The 24,081-nt window shown below is 43.2% G+C and overlaps 1 protein-coding gene and 1 pseudogene across 1 annotated transcript; both read right to left on the bottom strand.

Annotated features, from left to right (window-relative positions):
* Positions 1-3,524: 3,524 nt before the first annotated feature.
* On the bottom strand, positions 3,525-4,463 carry LOC123780030 (olfactory receptor 10H3-like; annotated as a pseudogene).
* Positions 4,464-17,237: 12,774 nt separating this feature from the next.
* Positions 17,238-18,188, bottom strand: LOC123780025 (olfactory receptor 10H4-like). Its single transcript, XM_045778787.2, has one exon. It carries the CDS (start codon positions 18,165-18,167, stop codon positions 17,238-17,240), a length of 930 nt encoding a protein of 309 aa, XP_045634743.1. The 5' UTR covers positions 18,168-18,188.
* Between the last annotated feature and the right edge of the window lie 5,893 nt (positions 18,189-24,081).

Genomic DNA, 24,081 nt, shown 5'->3' with positions numbered 1-24,081 from the left:
TGTTACTCTCAACTCCATTTATGACAATTTGGTTATATCCATATCCATTAGTTTTGTGGCACAGGCCACAGTCTCTGTTTCTTTCCTCTGTTGGGGGGGATTCCTCCTCCTTGTCATTCTGATGAGGAGAGGTTGCGGGGATGAAGAGAGCCCAAATTATTGGCCAGGACCCAGGCAATGTGCACTTGTTTTATAGGGACCTTAGGGATGTGGGCTTCTTGATTTTTCAGCCTACCTCCTGGGGGAGGGGCCTGCTGTGCTGATACTCAGGCAACACTGTTTGGGTAGAGTTGCCCCGTCCCCTGTGGGAGGAGGTGGGGATGGGCACAATGCGAACCAATATTTCTGGGCTTTTGTTCTCTGGCAGCTTCCCCTGGTGGTTTTCTGTGACTCTTCTGAGAGTCAGAGCCGCAGTGGCCATATCCTAGCCTCTGTATCAGAGCAGAGAGATCGCAGTCTGCTCTCCACTGAGCTCTCCTGGCCACTTTAACTGTGTTTCTGTCAGTGCTCCTAAAACCCCACAGCGTCCCGGTTGTGTGTCCCACAGCCACTCTCCCAGTCCTCACTCCCAGGGCAGGCATGTCTCTCTCCTTTGTGCTTCTAAAACCGCCAGCTGCCCCCAGTTCCCACACGCGCTCCCGAGTTCCCTGTTTCAGTGTGGTTCGCATGTGCTCCAGAGCTCTGGTTTTCACTCTGCTCTCGCAAGTGCTCCCAAGCTCCCAGTCTCAGTCTGCTTTCTTGGAGGATACCAGTCTGCGAATCCGACGCACTCCCCAGTACAGGTGGCTACTGCTTCATGGCGCCTGAGCACGGTGGCTCCCTTCCACTTCCATTTATCTTCTGATCTATCCACATTTTCTTTATCCATTCATCTGTTGATAGACATCTGGGCTCCTTCCATAGTTTGGCTACTGTGCGCATTGCTGCTACCAACATTGGGGTGCAGGTGCTCCTTCAAATCACTATGTGTGTATCTGTTGGATAAATACCTAGTAGAGCATTTGCTGGGTCATAGGGTAGCTCTATTTTTAACTTTTTGAGGAACCTCCATACTGTTTTCCAGAGTGGCTGCAATAGTTTGCATTCCTACTAAGAGTGGAAGAGGGTTCCCCTTTCTCCACATCCTCACCAACATCTGTCATTTCCTGATTTGTAATTTTAGCCATTATGAGCAGTGTGACATTCTGTCTCATTGTGGGCTTTTTTTTCTATCTCATTGTGGTTGTGATTTGTATTTCCCTGATGCTGAGTGATGTTGAGCATTTTTTCTTATATCTCTTTCCATTTGGATGTCCTCCTTCGAGAAATATTTGTTCATGTCTTCTGGCCATTTCTTGATTGGATTTTTGTTCTTTGGGTGTTGAATTTGATAAGTTCTTTATAGATTTTGGATACTAGCCCTTTATCTGATAAGACATTGGCAAATATCTTCTCCCATTCTATCATTTGTCTTTTGGTTTTGTTGACTGTTCTCATTGCTGAGCAAAAGCTTTTTGTATTTTTTTTATTATTATTATGTTGTGTTAGTCACCATACAGTACATCATAATTTTTTTATGTAGTCCCAATAGTTCATTTTTGCTTTTGTCTCCCTTGACTTTGGAGATGTGTCTAGCAAGAAGTTGCTGTGACCCAGGTCACAGACATTGCTGCCTGTTTTCTCCTCTAGGATTCTGATGGATTCCTATCTCACATTTAGGTCCCTCATCCAGTTTGAGTCTATTTCTGTGTATGGTGTAAGAAAATGTTCCAGTTTCATTCTTCTGCATGTGGCTCTCCAATTTTACCAACACCATTTGTTGAAGAGACTGTCTTCTTTTTTCCATTGGTATTCTTTTTTTTTTTTCATTATTGAAGGCTTTTATTTTTGTAATATACATGAAGGAAAAGAAGAAAGTCCTGATGGTCCTCCTCTGACTTAACAGAGTGATTTTGAAGGTATTTATATTGTTTAGAAACAACAGTCTTTCAATTTTAATACTAACACTGAGGCAAGAAATTAGAGAGACAACCAATCAGAATTATGGGTTTCTCTTTAAAGTTTACTTTCTCAGAATATGACAGCAATTTTTAAAGTCTTTCGAATTTCTTTTTTTTATTATTATGATGTTCAGTTAGCCACTGTATGGTACATCTTTAGTTTTTGATGTAGTGTTCAATGATTCATTAGTTGCACATAACACCAAGTTCTCATTACAATACGTGCCCTTCTTAATACCCATCACCCTGTAACCCCATTCACCCCCACCCCTCCCCTCTGAAATCCTGTTTGTTTCCCAGGGTCCATGGTCTCTCATTGTCCATCTCCCTCTCTGATTTCTCCTGTATTTCAGAAATGGGAATAGTAATAGATGTGGGTCATCTCTAAATGTGCAGAAATAATAATTTATTTTGAGACTTAGAAGAGTGAATGCACAGGAAACTCTTCCCACAGCATTTGGCAAGGAGCAAGCACTCAAACGTGGTAGCCATTCTTACATTTATGATTATAAAATATCTTCTGCCGGCAGCCCAAATATTGGGCCACAGCTTTGAGTAAGAATTTACACCAATGGAAGGCCCACTCCCTGGATCCTCAGATATATGCTTCTCAAACCCTAGGAGTCAGACAGACCTCCACATGACTCCTTCATTCAGGTGTTGTATGACCTGCACCAACATTTCTCATCTGCATATTCAGAGTACCCATATCCTGACCTCTCTTTGTGCCATCTTGGCATAGTACTGTGCCTACAACACAACCCCAGACAGACTCAAGGAAACATAGGCATGAGAACTTGATGTTTTACAGAAAGTAATGTGGGGGAAGAGGGGAAAGGACTTCAATAAGATGTCAGATAACAACCCACTTTTAACATTCTGTATGTTCTTACCTAAGCTCTGAACCCTCTTCCCTTTGTCTGTCTCTGCCTCTCTCTTTCTCTTTCTACACTTCACATTCGAACATACTTCACTAAACTCAGATCAACACAGAAACCTCCTGAGGGTCTCTGCCCTCCAAAGACATTGAGGAGTCAGTCAACCATCTCCTTGGAGACAAATAGTTTATGTTCTTTTGTACATATCTTATAATTAAAAGATAATACTTGGACAACACTGGTCAGAGTGCCTGTTAAGAAAAACCTTGATGCTGGTGGCATTTATTATTATGCTCATTTCTGTTTTTCCTGGTGGTGGAGGAGGAAAGGTCCTCCCATACTGGTCCATTCAAGAGAAACCATTGGCATCAGTGCCCAGACACATCCATGTGATGTCTCCCACCAGCCCACAGGTAGATGACACACTCTTAGACAGAGGTAATGGGAGGAATTCATCACACAGGGTCAAAGTAAGACATAGAGTCTATGCCAGAGGCAGCAAACAAATTGGGGAAAAACAAGTACCTATCCTGCTCTGTTACCTATGGGTGCATCCAACAATACCTATTCAGTATTTTCATATAGTGAGTTCCTACAATAGTCCTCTGGAGAGAGTTGTTATTATTGTCAGCCATGCTATCATATTGCCTCACCACCAAACTGGCCATCAGGAGCTTAAAGGACTGAATTTTCTCTGGAAGCTTTTCTTTATGGCATTCTTGAGCTCCTTATTCCTGAGGCTGAAAATGATTGGGCTGAGAAAGGGAGTGAAGACTGTATAGGTGGTGGCCTTCAGAGTGTTACTGTCCATAGAATGGGGGCCCTTGAGCTTGAGGTAGATAATGGAGGCAAAACTGTAGTGCACAATGACCACAGTGAGGTGGGACACACATGTGGAGAAGGTCTTGTGCCTGCCCTCAGCTGAGGGGATCCTCAATATGGCAGCCACTATGAAGACATAGGAGAGGATGATGAGGAATGAACATCCCATCAGAGCTGTGACACACACCAGGATCACACCCAAGGTGACAGAGGATGTCTCCTTCCCACAGGCCAAGTTTAGGAGGGAAAGGGCATGGCAGACACAATGGTGTATCACATTAGACCCACAGAAGGTGAGGTGAAAAACTATCAGGGTCACCATCAACCCCATGACTGAGCCACCAGCCCAGGACCAGGACACTAGACGGGCACAGGAGCGGGTGCTCATGAGCACATTGTACGAAAGGGGGTGAGTGATGGCCACGTAGCGGTCGTAGCCCATGACCGTGAGCAGGAAGGAGTGGGTGAAGCCGAACATGAAGGAGAAGAGCATCTGGCCGGCGCAGGCCACAAAAGTGATGGTGCGGCGGGTGAAGAGCAGGTCGGCCAGCAGGCTTGGGGTGACAGAAAAGGTATAGAGGATCTAGGAGATGGACAGGGCGCACAGGAAGAGGTACATAGGCATGCGTAGGCTGCGCTCACTCCTGACAGTAACCATGATGATCAGGTTCCCCAGCAGTGTGAACAGGTACATGAGCAGGAACAGCAGGAAGAAGACGGGCAGGAGATGTGGGGGGAAGTTGGAGAAGCCCACGAGGATGAATTCACACACCATGCTGTAGTTCTGACCTGCCTCAGATGCTGCATCTAGTGAGACCAGAAGGGGAATGAAGGTACCTGGTTTATCCCGTGAAGGAGAAGCATAATTCAGCATCAGAATACCTATCATGTGATTAGTCACAAGAATAAACTAAAATAAATGTCATTTAATTACATCAATCTAGGCAGTAGTCTTGGATTACTAAATTTTAATTCCTATTTATGATTTTTAGAATTGATTTTTAATTGACATATAAAATTGCATTATTTTATATATACTGCAAAATGCATATATCATAAAGATTTTTAAAAAGCTTCTTCTCAACTCGAAATTCACTGGGCCTTCTTTAGCTAACTAAGAATAGATATTGCAAAATTAGCAAATGTTACATGAAGTGGAAAACTAAGTGTGCATTGTTTTAGAATCAGGAACAAGCCAAGGGTACTCACTGTCTGTGCTGCTCATTAGCAGGGAACAGAAAGCCAGGAGTGGTGCTTGAGGAAAGATATAGAAAGAAGGAATATCAGGATCAGAAGGGAAGAGACGTGATCATTGACGTAAAAGATGAAAGAATGAAGGTGGAATGTATTTGAGCAAAGCTAGAACACAAGTTGCAGAAGGCGAGATCAACTTCCTAAAGGCACAGTATTTTCCATGAAATTACACCCATAATCATTACATTAAAGATAGAATTTAAGGAAAACATAAAATAACATTACCAATAGTGACACAGACTAATATGAGACAGTGCTCATACATTTTGGTGTCAGGATTTCTTTACTCTAGAAACCTATTGAGTCCCCTAGAGGGCCATAGTTTGAGGGAGTGATAACTCTCCATTCTTACCATATTAGTAATTAAAACTGTGATTCTTTGAAAATATTTAGTTATTAACACATGGAAAAGAACAATAATCAACCTTTGATTCAATCTAAGGGAACAATCAACTCATGTTAATATAAGGGACACTTTAGCAAAGCAACTGCATTTTTAAAAAACTCATGTAGTGCGAAGTCTGGCTTTGTTCTACATTTTTGCAAATTTGGCCAATGTTGGCTGGATGGAAGACAAGATTACGGTTGTATGTCCTTCATTCAGCCTGGAGCAATATGTGATTTTAGTTGAGGCATAAGACAAAAACACATCCTCACTTTCATTGGAAGAGTAAGGACCTGATGGCCCCAAAAAGGGTCTTCAGGACCCCGAGGATCTTCATATCACAGTTTGAAAGCCTCGGGTTTAGAATATCTAGAAATTAACTAAGCACATGCAATATCTCCAAGCACAGAAATTTTAACCACAGATAGATATGTAGAAGATGGTCCGGGTACATGGAAAGTATGGAAACCAATGTGCTCTCTTGGATGGATTGAGCTAATATACCAATTATGTCAGTTCTCCCCCAAATTATATTCAGTGCAACTGCATTTACTATTTAAGAAGTTAAATTTAAGTACTATCTTACCTCCTTCTTTTTTTATAATAATTTTTTATTATGTTATGTTAGTCACCAAAGAGATAAAAGATGTCCAAATCGGTAATGAAAAAGCCAAACTGTCTCTCTTCACAGATGACATGATACTCTATATGGAAAACCCAAAAGACTACACCCCCAATTTACTAGTATTTATAGACCAATTCAGTAATGTGGCGGGATACAAAATCAATGCTCAGAAATCAGTTGCATTTCTATACACGAACAATGAGACTGAAGAAAGAGAAATTAGGGAATCCATTCCATTTACAATAGCACCAAAAATCATACGTTATCTCGGAATTAACTTAACCAGAGACATAAAGGATCTATATTCTAGAAACTACAAATCACTCTTGAAAGACATTGAAGAAGACACAAAAAGATGGAAAAATATTCCATGCTCATGGATCGGAAGAATAAATATAGTTAAAATGTCTATACTACCCAGAGCAGTCTACACTTTCAATGCCATTCCAATCAAAATACCAATGACATTTTTCAAAGAGCTAGAACAAACAGCCCTTAAATTTGTGTGGAACCAGAAAAGGCCCCGAATCACCAAGGAATTATTGAAAAGGAAAAACAAAGCTGGTGGCATCACGTTGCCAGATTTCAAGCTGTACTACAAAGCTGTGATTACAAAGACAACATGGTACTGGCACAAAAACAGACACATAGACCAATGGAACAGAATAGAGAACCCAGAAATGGACCCTCAGCGATTTGGGCAACTAATCTTTGACAAAGCAGGAAAAAACATCCAGTGGAAAAAAGACAGTCTCTTCAATAAATGGTGCTGGGAAAATTGGACAGCTATATGCAAAAGAATGAAACTTGACCACTCTCTCACACCATACACAAAGATAAACTCCAAATGGATGAAAGACCTCGATGTGAGACAGGAATCCATCAAAATCATAGAGGAGAACATGGGCTTCAACCTCTTTGACATCAGCCACAGCCACTTTTCATGACACATTTCCAAAGGCAAGAGAAACAAGAGAAAAAACGAACGCGTGGGACTTCATTAAGATAAAAAGCTTCTGCGCAGCCAAGGAAACAGTTAAACCTCCTTCTGAAAAATAAAGTCAGTGAAAAGCTGTACTGGTCTTCTAAAAATGGACTACACAAGAGAGATAGAGATATCCCTCCCCGTGTTGAGAGTCCGTATAGACTTGGAATCATTTGAAAAAGTGTGACAATGGAGCAGATGTGCATGATATTTATGATACATGGAATCACACAGGTTGGCTATCTCAGAAACTATCCTTGCCTGACACTAAACGCAACAGATGATAAAGGTGGAGCACAAGTCAAACGGAAAGAATGGATTGTTTACTGGTTCGTGGTGGGAAAAATGGTCATTTCTTGAATCTGTGCAAATCTGAATTCCTGTGTAAGACCACACCCAGGGTAGATAGATATCACACATAAAATGAAATATAAAGTTAATAGGAGAAGGTTTGGGATCTCAGAGTGAAGAAGGAGTTCTTAACCAAAGCTCAAAATCACAAATATTAAGGTGACGTGGAGAAAGGGGAACCATTTTACACTGTAGGTGGGAAGGCAAACTGGTGCTGCCACTCTGGAATACTCTATGGAGTTTCCTCAAAAAGTTAAAAATGGAACTACCCTATATCCACCAATTGCACTACTACATATTTACCCAAAGAACAGAGAAATACTGATTCAAAGGGATACATGCACTCCGATGTGTATAGCAGCATTCCCTGCAATAGCCAAATTATGGAAACATCTCAAGTGTTGGGTAAAGAAGATGTGGTTTATGTACACAATGGAATATTACTCAATGATCAAAAAGGATGAAATTTTGCCATTTGCGACAACATGGTTGAGCTAGAGAGTGTTACGCTAAGTGAAATATGCCAGTTAGAGAAAGACAAATACCATATGATTTCACTCATGTATGGAATTTAAGAAATGAACAAAGAAGCAAAGGGGGAAAAAAAGAGAGAGTTAGAGGCAAACCAAGAAAGAGACTCTTAACTATAGAGAAAAAACTGTTGATTACCAGAGGGTAGAGGGGTAGGGGGTGGGAGAAATAGGTGATGGGGATTGAGGATTTCACTTGTTGTGATGAGCACCGGGTGTTGTATGGAAGTGTTGAATCAGTGTATTGAACACCTGAGACTAATATTATACTATATGTTAACTAGCGGGACTGAAATAGCAACTTAAAAAATACACGAAATATGTATATACATGTTTTATGTATGAAAGAGCATTTGAATTTCATAAGCGTATCTTCTGTAAGTGCTGATGCCATTCTCTGGAGATAAATGTTCACTGCTCAGGAAAGGAAACAGACATGAACGTTTCCTGAAGGATTTTGTTCAACAAAGTATATCAAGGATCCATGAATAGGCAGGTGGAATTTGGGAAAAGAGCCTTTGCATTGCTGAAAATTGACCGGGAAATACTATCTAGAAGAAATATGGAACCAGTGACATTCAGAAGGAGACACCTCAACGCAGAAATGAGCCAAGGATACGAGCAGAGAACTCACAGAAGGAGTTACACGGACACAAAATGACGGTTTTAAGACAGGAAAGACAGAGGAAGATCACCAGGGACTTTCAGTATATACCTACTCATTTCCCCAGACTAGAAAGTGTCCAGTGCTAATGGAAATTTTGGCAGAAAGAAATCCTTGTAGTCTGTTGGCGAGAACCGAGACTGGAGAACACAGACTTCACCTGCTCTGTGCACCAGGACACGTGCTCCTGAGCACCTATATTGATGGCTCACACCTCTCTGAAGGGAGCATGTCAAGGATGTTTAGGTAGCACTGCTTGTAGTGGGGAAATGGACAAGTCAGCTTGGAAAAGGAACTGGGATAAGGGAGGTCACATGGGCTGGAAGCAACTCCTGGGTCCCCAGGTAGGAGTTCAATGCACACACGGCAGTGTAAAGGAACCTGTTAAATGATCTTGAGTGAATGAAGCAAAAGCAGATGAACACTCTAGCATAATTCCATTTGGGCACACTAAAATTAGAGCACCTGAAACTATTCTGGACCATGCAGTAAGGGTGTATACATGTCACTATACATTTGTCAAAACCCACAGAATGAGTAACACAGTCAACCCTAATGTAACCTCTGAGTTGAGTTAATAATAATGGAACCACATTGGGTCACCAACTAGAACAAATGGATCACAAGAATACCAGATTAAACAACCTTTGGCAACAACCCTGGCCTCAACCCACAGATGGCAGTAGAATCCCCTCCCTTCCCATGAGCTGGGACAACCAAAAGATCCTCCAGGTATCCACGAACATTTTGGGTTTGGGGGCAGGATCAGCCTCAAACAAGAATACAAACTTAGAAGCTGCAAAGGGCACTAGGTTGGGTAAAACGCCAAGATCCAAAGTGGGCAACCTGGGAAGATCCCCAGAAGCTGCCCAGGGCTAAGATCCTGTCTTATGGGGCCCTGTCCCCATCCCCAGGCTGGGTCTTGCTCCGCACAACTGTCTGAGTATTGCCACCTACCCTGTCCTTCCTGGTCCCCTCAGCCTGGGCTGTCTCTTCGACGAAGCAACCAGCAGGTTAGGGCAGAAGAAGCTCTCCCGCTTGAGGCTGTCAGCGGCACACAGGGGCAGGTGTGGGGCCAGACCTCAGGGCTCCCGGAACAGATGCTGTGTGCTTTATCCCTTCTGCAGCCTCCCAGGAGGCTGCTCCCCAGGGTCTCCCTGGGAAACCAACCTGCAAGAGCTGCCCTCAGGGTCTGGAGAGGCCAGGAGGATCATCAGAGGGCCTCCGGGGACCCGCAGCCTCTCCTCCTTCCTCTAACACTCAACACAATTGAGGCTCCCTGCTGTCTCTCTCTGCCCAGAGAGCCCCAGCAGCTGCCGAGGACTAGGAGCTCCCAGTATTGAGGGAGACAGGACAGGATTAGATGCCCTCAAATCCTTGGGGTCAAGGCAGCATCAGGGGGGAAGGCAGGAGCTGGAGCAGCCCAAAGTGGATTCCGGGTTCTGCCATGAAGTCAAGGCAGATGGAAGGCTTCCCAGAATAAGGGTAATTTAGAGCTGGGTCTTAGAGAATGCTTTCTCTTGGTCGATGAATGTGTTCACTGTTCTGACCAAACTGGAGAGTCCCACTTCTCCTCTTGGTGGATTTACCCTATCTCTGTTCTCATGGTGATCGAAGCCAGAGAATCCACATTAGTATATGCATCCTTGGGCTCTAGTAACAAACACATCTGATCTTTGTTCAGTTCCTAAGACACAGCCCCTATGCCCCTATCTCAGGAGTGATAATAGTTGCTTCTGTATGTCTATAAGATGAATGGTGGCTGGGGGCCCCACCTCTCCTTGTGGTTGAGTTCTTCCCAATCCCTGTTGTCCTGGTGGTCCAAACAAAAGAATTCACATTAACATATGGCTCTCAGTGATGTAATCAAAGTAATATTTGGTCTCTTGTGGGCCTTTGTTACTGACCATCTGATAAGAGTCTTTTTTTTTTTTTTAGATTTTATATATTTCTTTGACAGAGAGAGAGTGAACACAAGCAGGGGGAGTGGGAGAGGGAGAAGCAGGCTTCCCGCTGAGCAGGGAGCCCAATGCAGGGCTCGATCCCGGGGATCATGACCTGAGCCAAAGGTAGACGCTTAAAGACTGAGCCACCCAGGCGCCCCTGAAGAGAGTCTTTATATGCTCACGTGATGACTGGTGGCCATGGGTTTAACATTACAATGCATCTGCTGCCTCCAACTCCAAGATCTGGCCTCATCTTTGAGTAATAGTTTAGATCCACGGAAGTCCTCATTCCCAGAGGCTCAGACATATGTTTTTCCAAACCCCTAGCATGGGAATCAGACAGGCCTAACGTTCCATGTGACCCCCATCATTCATGTGTTGTGTGACGTCCACCAACATTTCTCAGCTGCTTAATAATAGTATCCATACCGTTGACCTCTCTCTGCCATCTTGAGACAGCACTGTGCCCTCCAACACATCCCCTAAATAGATTCAAGTAAAACACAGGAATGACAACTTGATGTTTTACTGAAAGTAATGGGGGGGAAAGGGAAAGGCATTTCCATAAGATGTCAGATAGCAACACACTGTTAATATTCTGTATGTTCTTATCCAAACACCGAACCCTCTCCTCCCTTCAACTCTCTCCCTCTCCCTCCCTCTCTCCCTTTCTCTTTACTTCATATTCAGACATCCTTCACTCAACTGAGATCAATGTAGAAACTTCCTTAGGGTCTATCCCCTCCAAAGACAGTAGGAACTATAAAGATCAGACGTCTTCTTGGAGACAAATAGTTTATTTTCTCTAGTGCATTTTTTATAATGAAAAATAATACTTATACAATGTTGGACACTGCCTGATAGGAAAAGGCCCAGTGCTGGTGCCATTAATTATTATGCTTACTCTTGTTTATCCTGATGGTGGAGGAGGGGAGGGTCTGCCCTCTTTATCCATGCGAGAAGAACCCTGTGTATGGTGCTCAGACACACACATGTGATGCCCCCCACTGGCCCATTGGTAGATAACACATTCTTAGACATAGGTAATGGGATAGATTTCATCACATGGGGTCAAAAAAGAGAGATGGTGAACACTAGAGGTTATGCAAGAGGGAGGCAAACAAAGTGAAAGAAAAACAAATACCTACCGTACATCCAACAGCTATGGATGCATCCAACAAACCCATTTAGTATTCTCATATATTGACTGTCTACAGCAGTCCAATGGAGAGAGTCGTTATTATTCCCTGCTCTGCCATCCTATTTTCTCACCACCAAACTGGCCATCAGGAGTTTAGGGGACTGAATTTTCTCTGGAAGCTTTCCTTTATGGCATTCTTGAGCTCCTTATTCCTGAGGCTGAAAATGATCGGGCTGAGAAAGGGAGTGAAGACTATAGATGGTGGTCATCAGAGTGTTACTGTCCATAGAGTGGGGGCCCTGGGGCTTGAGGTAGATAATGGAGGCAAAACTGTAGTGCACAATGACCACAGTGAGGTGGGACACACATGTGGAGAAGGTCTTGTGTCTGCCCTCAGCTGAGGGGATCCTCAATATGGCAGCCATGATGAAGACGTAGGAGAGGACAATGAGGAATAAACATCCCATCAGAGCTGTGACACACACCAGGACCACGTCCAAGGTGACAGTGGCTGTCTCCTTCCCACAGGACAACTTTACACATCATCGTCATTTTTAAATGTGAACCTGGAACAGACAGAGACACAGATCAAATTGATTGGATACCTCAGAAAATCTCCCCACATGATTCACAGCTGAAGATGTGATAGAGGTAGGAGCACAAATCAAAGGGAAAAGGTGGATTGTTTAAGAGTTTGTGGTGGGAAAATTGGTCCTTTTTTCCCCCTATTATGTTCTTTCATTTTTTTTTAATAATAATTTTTCAACAGATGACTGGATTAAGAAGATCTGGTCCATATATACAATGGAATATTACTCAGCCATCAAAAAGAATGTTTTCACAACATTTGCAGCAACATGGACGGGACTGGAGGAAATAATGCTAAGCAAAATAAGTCAAGCAGAGAAATACAATTATCATATGGTTTCACTCATTTATGGAACATAAGAAGTAGGAAGGCCGGTAGGAGAAGAAAGGGAAGAAGGAAGGGGGGGTTAAAAGATGGGGGAATGAACCATGACAGACTATGGACTCTGGGAAACAAAATTGGTCCTTTTATAAAGGAAAGTCCATCTGAATTTCTGCCCAAGACAACACACAAAGGTGGATTCCTGGATTCAAGACTAAATACGAAATAGAATGCTAGGACGTTAATAGGAGAAGGTGCAGGGGAAGAATTTTGTTGCTCTAAGAGTGGAGAAGGACTTCTTAAACTCCAGAAGCACAAACATTAGGTGATTTTGAAAGAATGAAAACATCAACACGAGGAGTGCTTGTTCAACACAAGATGTCCTGGATCCAGTTAAGGGGAGATGGAAAGGTGGGGCAAGATCATTTTCATTGTCCACAACTGACCAGGGAATAGGATGTAGAATAAAGGAGAAGTCAGTTCCATCTACAGGAAGTAGAAAGCTCAACACGGAAATGAGGAAAGGTGTGAGCAGAGAACTCACAGAGGGTGTAGCACAGGAAAAGGAAAACATGCTAAAAAGAAAAAAAAAAGAGGGAGGTTAGGGAGAGAAAGAAAGGGAAATGCAGTGAAAATTCATAGGTAGTATCTACCTATTCAATGCCCCAAATTAGAAAGTGTCCAGTGCTGATCAGGATATGGGGAGAAAGCAATATTCGTGCACTGCCTGTGGGAACTAGAGGGTGCAAATTCAGAGTTCCTGTGCTCTGTGCACCAGCACCTGTGCTCCTGAGCATCTATCTCCGTTGTTCACAGGAATCTATAGGGGAGCATGTCAGGGGATGCTTTGTCGCATTGCTGGTAGGGAGGAATGGGAAAAGCTGCTTGTCCGTTACGGAACAGACGCTTCAGTCCTAGTATCCCACTCCTCATCTCCAAGCCTTCTCAGAGCAGAGCCTCCGTCTGCACCTCTTACGTGGTGTGCTCACTGACCTGGGGGGCTGCGGGCTGCGGAAGCCCAGCTTCTACATGTACTTATGACTCTTCTATTTGCTGAGTCCTTTACCTCCATAGAATGTGTGGAAGGTCGCTAAGTTTGCCAGGAGGGAGAGAAGGTAAAACCACAGCTCTCAACACTCTGAGAGCATTTCACAGCTTTCACGTGGCGCAGAGAGCTTGCTGTCCGCATTTCATTGTAGTTCCTATAAATTATTTATGAGTAGCATGATTGTTGTACAGCACACGTTGGTACTCTATTCCCCCCCTGAATCTCCCCATTAGATTGTAAGCTCCCAGACAGGGGTCTGGGTCCCTGCCTTCTCACCACTGCAGCCCTACAATGCTTGACACATAGTAGGTACTTAATAAATATTTGTTAATTTCCTGAAAAACTCAATTTAGTGAGTAAATGATGCTCTAGTGCAACTACAATATAGTGTAGATTATAGTATACTATGTGTATTGTTCCATTATATAAAAAGGTATATATATTTAATTATATATTACATACCATAATACTATATACAATAGTATATGTAATATACATAATGTTAATATGGTTTATATATTAATATTATATAATATATAGTGTATGTTTTATATATTATGTGGTATGTATTATATTTATATATTTTTAAGACATAGATATGATTAGTATACTTATATTATGTAATTATACAATAATATAAAATATATGGTATAAACATATACTAATGTATTATATGTGACATAATATATGTAAATATTATTACATATTGTGTATATTTTACATATTATTATTGATAATATTAATTCTGATAAGTTTTATATTTAACATACATAGATATATATTATATATATTATATTCTATAATTTATAAAATGCAATGGTAATATATATTAATATAACATATAATAGTACATGGTATTACTTGCATACTGTATATGAGTATATGTTAATGTGATTTTAATATATGACATATATGCTATATAATATATAATAATTTTATGTAATATAATGTGTAATATAATACAATAAAACATATAATACAATATTACAATTTAATATTGATAGATATAAAGAGTTTTATTATAGAAAAAATAAGGAACCAACCCAGCATTGGTTTGGGGATTTTATTTGGAAGTAGTGTTTTAAAACAAGTTCTCAAATTTATTTAACTCATGTGGATAACATGGTAGAGTTTTGTATAAAAAGAAGAAAGCCACCATGTAATACTTACTAAGACTTGCACACAGCTCAGAGTTGATGCAAGCATAATGGGCATAGTGATGTGAGATGGGCATTATCCTTTCAAAGATGGAATACCAACCAGCACCAGATTATTCCAATTGAATATTTTTATTAGAGATCACAGTATACATTTTTTAAGGAAAGACTGGACTTGTTTTTTCTTGAATTTTCCCTTCCTTCTTAGAAAAATGACTGGAGGCACCTAAAAGCTCTGGGGTAGGACTCAACTCAGGTGTGGCTGAACACAGACCCTGATCTCCTTTCATTGGTGTTTGAGAGTAGTAGTCATAATAATTATTAATATTATTTTGAATCCTTACTATGAGCCAGGACCTGTGCTGAGCACTTGAGGTGAATGATCTTACATAACCCGAGCAGCTCTGTGAAGCACAAACCATTACTATGAACGCTATGTTGCAGAGGGACTGGCCATGGTTGGGGGTGGGGAGGGACCCTTCCAGGAAGTCCTCCCAGGCAGGGCTCAGTAGAGACCCTGAGTCACGTCCACTGGGCTTTCATCCCTTCTTCCCCAGCAGGGATGTTTGCCATGTGCGGGTTACACCACAGCTCCATGTCTGAAGTCATCCTTAAGGGTTTCCCAGCCAATGGTAGTGGGAAACTCACAGGATCAAAATAAAGAGGGTGAGCTGTCAAAGAGATCACATGCCACTAACATTTGGCAAATTACCAACCCGAATAGACAATTCACCAGTAAAAGTTGGATATTAGGGAGAAATGGGTATTACGTGAAATGAGAACACAACTTTCAAAATATAGATGAAGGGCAGAATTTTTAAATTTTTTTTCTCCTTTATAAAAAAAATTATTATGGTTGTTAGTCACCATACAGTACATCATTAGTTTTTGACATACTGTTCTGTGATTGATTATTTGCATAAAAAGTAGAATTTTGAGAGAAGATTCATCCCAAAACATGGGAACCAGGGAGCTTAAGGACATCTTGGGGTTTGATGTGGGGTGGGGATTAGTCATTAACACCAATGATTGTAAAATAATGAAATGGAACCCCAGGGTCTCATTGTCAATGTTGATGTGACAAAGTGTCTCAGTAGCTGCTCTGGAGTCAGTGTTTATCTCTGGCTGTGTGAAAGGGGTGTGTGCCTGGGGCTGCACCTGCCTTCTTCCCTGAAAGGTGTCTATTCCTTCTAATGACAGCCTTCCTCCCCCAGACAGGACCACACTTCTCTCTGCAGGCACCCGAAAGAGGTGCATTCCTGATCACTAACTGCACACACATGCAGATTGTAATGGATTCTGCCTCACCAATTCAGGGCAGTGTGGCTGGGGACGAATCATCTCTCAGATTTGCATTTTCTGCATTTCAAAAATGTGAGTAGTAATAGATATGGGTCATATCTAAATGTGCAGAAATAATAATTTATTTTCAGCCCTAGAGGAGTGAATGCAGAGGAAACCATTCCCACATCTGGCAAGCAGCAGGCACTCATATGTGACAGCCATTCTTAGGTTTATTATTATACAACATCTTCTTCCTGCAAATCAAATATCTGCCCACAACTTGACTACGAACTTATCCAATGGAAATCCCCCTTCCTGGATCCTGAGATATATGAGAGTCATACAGACCTAAAATTGCATGTGACTCCTTCATTCACGTGTTGTGTGACCTCCACCAACATTTCACATCTGTGAAAGGGGGAACCCATACCCTTGACCTCTTTTTTGGCCACCTTCAGTTAGCACTGTGCCCTCCAACACATCCCCCAGATCTATTCACGTAAGACACAGGAATTAGAAATTGATGTTTATTGAAAGTAATGTGGGGGGGAAAAGGGAAAAGGATTTCCATAACATGTCAGATAACAACCCACTTTTGATATTTTGTATGTTCTTACCTAAGCACTGAATCCTCTCCCCTTTCTCTCTCTGTCTCTCTGCCTCTCACTTTCTCCACTTTATAGTCTGACATCCATCACTCTACTAAGCACAACATGGAAACCTCCTTAGAGTCTATCCACCCCCCTCCCACACAAAGACAGAAGGAACTATAAACATTCAACCATCTCCTTAGAGAAAAACTGCTAATGTTTGTTTCTGCATTTGTTGTAATTAGAGATAACACTTATACAGCACTGGTGTCTGATAAGTAAAGCTCCAGTGCTGGTGATATTTATCATTACGTTACTTTTGCTTATGTTATGGTGAGGGAAGTGAAACTCCTCCCTTGCTTGTCTACTGGAGAAGAACCCTGTTCATTACCACCCGCAAATCTATGTGATGCTTTCCACCGCATCCACCGAGAGATAACACATTCTTAGAGGTAACAGGATGGAGTTCATCGCAGGGGTCAAGAACAGAGATGAGGATCGCTAGAGCTTATGCAAGAGGGAAAGGGCAAACAAATGGAAAAACTAATACCTAGCCTGCTCCAATACCTGTGAGTGCATCCAACAATACCTATTCAGTATTTTCATACACTGAATACCTACAACAGTCCCCTGGAGATGATCATTATCCCCAGTTCTTGTATCATATTCCTCACCACCAAACTGGCCATCAAGAGCTTAGGGAACTGAATTTTCTCTGGAAACTTTTCTTTATAGCATTCTTGAGCTCCTTATTCTTGAAGCTGAAAATGATCGGGCTGAGAAAGGGAGTGAATACTGTATAGGTGGTGGCCATCAGAGTGTTACTGTCCATAGAATGGGGGCTCTTGGGCTTGAGGTAGATAATGGAGGCAAAACCATAGTGCACAATGACCACAGTGAGGTGGGACACACATGTAGAGAAGGTCTTGTGCCTGCCCTCAGCTGAGGGGATCCTCAATATGGCAGCCACGATGAAGACATAGGAGAGGACAATGAGGAATAAACAGCCCATCAGAGCTGTGACACACACCAGGATCACACCCAAGGAGACAGAGGATGTCTCCTTCCCACAGGACAACTTTAGGAGGGAAAACGCATGGCAGAAGAAATGGTGTACCACATTAGACCCACAGAAGGTGAGGTGAAAAACTATCAGGGTCACCATCATCCCCATGACTGAGCCACCAGCCCAGGTCCAGGACACCAGACGGGCACAGGTGCGGGTGCTCATGAGCACGTTGTAGCGCAGGGGGTGGCAGATGGCCACGTAGCGGTCATAGCCCATGATCATGAGCAGGAAGGAGTGGGTGAAGCCGAATGTGAAGGAGAAGAACATCTGGCTGGCACAGGCCACAAAGGTGATGGAGCGGTGGCTGGAGAGCATGTCAACTAGCATGCGAGGGGTGATGGCAACAGTGAACAGAATCTCGGAGGTGGACAGGGCGCACAGGAAGAGGTACATGGGTGTGTGCAGGCCGTGCTCACTCCACACAGTGGCCATGATGATCAGGTTTCCCAGCAGGGTGAACAGGTACATCAGCAGGTACAGCAGGAAGAAGGCAGGCAGGAGATGCAGCGGGAAGGTGGAGAAGCCCACGAGGATGAATTCAGACACCATGGTGTAGTTCTGACCAGCTGTGGATGCTGCATCTGGTGAGACCAGAAAGGATATGAAGGTGCATGGTTTATCCCATGAAGGACAAGGATGAGTCAGCATCAGAAAACCTATCATGTGATTAGTCACATGAATAAACTAAAAAGGAAATGTCATATAACTATATCAAACCAGGCAGCAATCCTAGATTACCAAATTTCAGTTTCTATTTATGATTTTAAAAGTTGATATATAATTGTCATATAACATTGTATTATTTTAGATATACAACATAATGATTGACATATGCACATCTTAAAATTTTTTTAAAAGCTTCTTCTCAACCTAACGCCAGCTGAGACTTTCATAGTTAACTAAGAATATATACCACAAAACTAGCAAATAGTACATGAAGTGGGGAACTATCAATGCACTATTTTAGAAACAGGAACAAGCCAAGGTTACTCACTGCCTCTGCTGGTCATTAGCTGGGAACTGAAAGTCTGGAGTGGTACTTGGGGATGATAAGGAAAGAAGGAATATCGGGATTGAAAGGGAAGAGATGTGATCAACTACCTACAAAGGTAAAAGAAATATATTTCAGCAAAGACAGAACACAAGCCACAGAAGACTAGATCAAGGTCCCAAACTCATAGCATTTCCCATTGATTTTCACAGGTAATACTCATGCAAAACAGAGAATTTAACGCAATTGTAAGATAACATTACCATAGGAACACAAATGATAATGAGCAGCTCTTAACAATATGGCCCCAGGACTTCTTATGCTAATACACTATTGAGTCCCCTAGAGGGCTTTGGCTTGAGTGAGTTATAACTCTCATTCTTACCATTATTAGTAACTAAAACTGAGATTCTGTGAAAATATTTAGTTATTGAATTTTTGCATTGCTGAAAATTGACCAGGGAATACTATCTAGAAAAAATAAGAAACAAGAAACCAGTTACACTCAGAAGGAGAAACCTCAATGCAGAAATGAGCCAAGGACATGAGTTGAGAACTCACAGTAGGAGTAACACAGACACAGGAAAGCATGATTTTAGACAAGGAAAGGACAGAGGAAAAATGACTGTGGACTTTCACTTACCTATTCATTTCCCCAGACTAGAAAGTACCCATTAATAACAGAAATATGGGGAGAAAGCAATCCTAGTGGCCTGCTGGCAAGAACAGAAAATGGAGAAGCATAGATTTCACCTGCTCTGTGCACCAGGACATGTGCTCCTGTGCATCAATCTAAATTGCTCACACCTATCTGAAGGGAGCATGTCAGAGGATGTGCCAGGAGATTTGCTTGTAGTGGGGAAATAGACAAGCCTGCTTGGAAAATGTAATTGGGTAGACAGCAGGTCACATGGACTGGGGAAACTACTGGAGCCCCAGGTAAGAGTTCAATGCACACACAGCAGGATAAATGTATCTATAAAATGATCTTGAATGAATGAAGCAAAAGCAGATGAACACTCTAGCATAATTCCATTTGGGCACAAGAAAAATAGAGCACCTGAAACTATTCTGGATGATCCTATAATGGTGTGTACAAGTAACTATACATTTGCCAAACCCAAGAATGTGCAACACAGACAGTGAACCCAAATGACCTGTGGGCTGAGTTAATAATAGTAATATAACCATATTGGTTCACCAACTGGAACAAATGGACCACAAGAATACCAGATTGTACAAGGTTTAGCAATAACCCTGGCCTCAACCCACCAGATGCCAGTAGCATTCCCTCCCTTCCCATGAACTGGAACAACCAAAAGATCCTCCAGGCACGTATAAACATTTCCAGTGGATGGGGGGGGGGGGGAGGGCAGAATGAGCCCCAAACAAGAATGCAGACCTAGAACTTGCAAGGGCACTAGAATGGGTAAAAGACCCAAGACCCAGAATGGGCAACCAGAGAGGATTCCCAGCAGCTGCCCAAGGCTAAGAGACTGTCTTATGTTTTTTTTAATGAGGTAGATTTTTATTATCCCATTTATTTATTTTTTTAATAATAATTTTTTATTGTTATGTTAGTCACCATACCGTACATCCCTAGTTTTTGATGTAATATTCCATGATTCATTACTTGTGTATAACACCCAGTGCATCATGCAATACATGCCCTCCTTAATACCCATCACCGGCCTATCCCAATCCCCCACCCCCCTCCCCTCTGAAGCCCTCAGTTTGTCTTATGATATTTCTCACAGACCCTGTCCCCATCCCTAGTCTGGGTCTTGCTCCCCACAACTGTCCAAGTATTGCCACCTACCCTGTCCTTCCTGGTCCCCCTCAGCCTGAGCTGTCTCTTCCAGGAAGCAGCCAGCTGGGGAGGGCAGAAGAAGCTCTCCTGCCTGAGGCCATCAGCAGCAAACAGGGGCAGGTGTGGGGCCAGACCTTGGAGCTCCGGGAACAGATGCTTTGGGCTTTATCCCTCCTGCAACTTCCCAGCAGGCTGCTCCCCCGGGCTTCCCTGGGACACCAACCTGCAAGAGCTGCCCTCAGGGTCTGGAGAGGCCAGGAGGATCATCAGAGGGCCTCCAGCGACCTGCACCCTTTATGAGTGGTGGCTGGGGGCCCCACCTCTCCTGTGGTCAAGTTCTTCCCTATCCTCGTTTCCCTGGTGGTCCAAGCCAAAGAGTCCACATTAACACCTGCCTCTCTGTGATATAATCAAACTAGTATTTGGTCCCATGTGTGTTTTTGTTTACTGACCCTCTGATGAGAGTCTTTGCACGCTCATGAGATGACTGGTCGCCGTGGGTTTAATGTTACAACACATCTTCTGCCTCCAACTCCAAGATCTGGCCTCATTGTTGAGTAATAGTTTAGATCCACAGAAGGCCCCCTTTCTGGATCCTCAGACATAATGCTTTCCCAAACCCGAGCATGGGAGTCAGACAGACCTAAATTTCCATGGGACCCCTTCAGTCCTGTGTTGTGTGACCTCCACCAACATTTCTCATCTGCATAATAGGGATACCCATACCCCTGACCTTCCTTTGTGCCATCTTGAGATGTCATTGTGCCTACAACACAACCCCCAGATAGATTCAAGTAAAAACAGGAGTGAGAAATTGGTGTTTTCCTGAAAGTAATGTGGGGAAAAGGGAAAAGGATTTCCATAAGATGTCAGATAGCAACACCCTTTTACCATCCTTTATGTTCTGACCCAAGCATGAACCCTCTCCCCCTTCTAGCCCTCATTTCTCTCTGTCTGCATCCTTCTACTTCTGGTCCCTTCCTCTCATTCTCCCTTCCCTTTCGCTTCTCAGGTGAAATTTGCCCTGTTAACCAGTCCTCTTCTTCTTCATTTCTTTGCAGATTTTTTTCCCATATCCAACTTTATGCAAATTTCTATTCAGATCAATGAAAAGGACTCCCATCCCACTAGTTCATTCTCTCTCTTTCTATCTCTCTCAGTAGCTCTCTATCTCTCTCTTATTCAACTTCTAAAATCTTAAGATATAAAACCTCCCTTAGGGTATATCCCTCCCAAAGCAGAGAGGTATTATAAACAGTAACCATCCTCCAGGAGACAAATAGTTTATTTTCTTTTGTGCATTTGTTATAATCTAAAAGGCAATAGTATAAAACACTAGATACAATGCTTGACAAGAAAAGAGTCAATGCTTGGGTTGAGGAGGAGTTAAGATGGCGGAGGAGTAGGAGACACCGTTTTCAGCCGGTCCCCTGAGTCGAGTTGGATAGGTACCAGACCAGGCTAAACAACCACGGAACCAGCCTGAGACTCAGGAAGATGCATCTGGATCTCTACAAATGAACATCTCCAGTGCTGAGTATTGAGGTACGAAGCGGGGAGCCATGAAACCGTGCACAGATATCGGAAGATAAATGGAAGGGGGAGGGAGCCGCCGCGTTTGGGCGCCGGGAAGCGGTAGCCACTTGCACGGGGGAGTGGGCGGGCTCGTGGTCGTCACTCGCAAAACAGCAGACTGAGACCGTTAGCCAGGTGCGCGTGCCACCAGGCATCTCGGGGAACACCGGAATCCCGCTGTGCTCACTGGATCCAGACTGAGACCGGGAGCTTCCGGAGCGCGCGGGGCGGCTGGCGGCGTTAGAAACACAAAGGACAGAGACGCGCCGGCCCTGGAAGTGAGGGCTGGGACGCCGGGTGTGGGGCGCACATCCCGGGACGCTGCAGGGTTGAGCAGCACCAACAGAAACAGAGTTAAAGTGGCCAGAACATTAGTAGAGAACGGGCCGCAATCCCTCTGTTCTCTGACTGAGGCTGAAATTTGGCCGCTGCTGCTCTGACTCTCAGAAGAGGCACAGCAAACCGCCAGGGAAAGCCGCCAGAGAACAAAAGCCTGGAAATACCGGCTCAGAGAGTGCCCATCCCCATCCCCCCTTGCAGGGGACACGGAGACTCTACCCAAACAGGGTTGCCTGAGTATCGGCGCGGCAGGCCCCTCCCCCAGAACACAGAAGGCAGGCTGAAAAATCAAGAAGCCCACAACCCGGGCGCCTGGGTGGCGCAGCCATTGAGCGGCCTGTCTTCGGCTTAGGGCGTGATCCCGGCGTTCCGGAAAGGAGTCCCTCATCGGGCTCCTCCGCTGGGAGCCTGCTTCTTCCTCTCCCACTCCCCTGCTTCTGTTCCCTCTCTCGCTGGTTGGCTGCCACATAAATAAATAAATAAAATCTTTAAAGAAGAAGCCCAAATCTCTAAGATCCCTATAAAACAAGGGGCACGGCCAGGGACCCAGTCAATAATTTGGGCTCTGGACAACCCCACAACCTCTCCTCATCAGAATGACAAGAAGGAGAAGCCCCCCCAGCAAAGAAAAGACAGTGAGTCTGTGGCCTCTGCCACAGAAATAATGGATATGGATGTAAGCAAATTATCAGAAATGGAATTCAGAGTAACAATGGTCAAATAGATGAGCAGAATTGAAAAAACTATTAACGAAAAGGTTACTAAGAATATAGAATCCCTAAGGACAGAAATGAGAACGAATCTGACAGAAATTAAAAATTCTATGAGCCAAATGCAAGCAAAACTAGAGGCTCTGACGGCCAGGGTCGCAGAAGCAGAGGAACGGGTTAGTGAATTGGAGGATGGGTTAAGAGAGGAAAAAATGAAAATAGAATATGCTTTTAAAAAAATCCACACCCACGAATGTAGGTTACAGAGATTACTGACTCAATGAAACGATCCAATGTTAGAATCATCGGCATCCCCGAGGGGGTGGAGAAAAACAGAGGTCTAGAAGAGATATTTGAACAAATTGTAGCTGAAAGCTTCCCTAATCTAGCAAGGGAAACAAACATTCGTGTCCAAGAGGCAGAGAGGACCCCTCCCAAGCTCAACCATGACAAACCTACGCCACGTCACGTCATAGTGCATTTCGCAAATATTAGATGCAAGGATACAGTTTTGAAAGCGGCCAGGGCAAAGAAATTTCTCACGTACCAAGGCAAAGGCATCAGAATTACATCAGACCTGTCTACACATGGAATGAGAGAAAAGGTTGGGGGAGCATATTTAAAGCTCTTTCAGAGAAAAACATGCAGCCAAGGATCCTTTATCCAGCAAGGCTGTCATTCAGAATTGATGGAGAAATAAAGATATTTCAGAATCGCCAGTCACTAACCAATTTTGTAACCACGAAACCAGCCCTACATGAGATATTACGGGGGGTTCTATAAAAGTAAAAAGGCCCCAAGAGTGATACAGAACAGAAAGTCACAGCCAATACAAACAAAGACTTTACTGGCAACATGGCATTATTAAAATCATATCTCTCAGTAATCAGTCTTAATGTAAATGGTTTGAACCATCCCATACAACACCACAGGGTTGCAGATTGGATAAAAAGAAATGACCCATCCATTTGCTGTCTACAAGAGATTCATTTCGAACCCAAAGATGCATTCAGACTGAGAGTAAGGGGATGGAGTACC

This window comes from Ursus americanus, chromosome 14 (assembly GCF_024610735.1).
Source record: "Ursus americanus isolate L20-20 chromosome 14, mUrsAme1.1.p, whole genome shotgun sequence".
Classification (NCBI taxonomy): Eukaryota; Metazoa; Chordata; class Mammalia; order Carnivora; family Ursidae; genus Ursus; species Ursus americanus.
The sequence above is the reverse complement of the archived record's forward strand: the minus strand, read 5'-3'. Positions and strand labels throughout refer to the sequence as shown.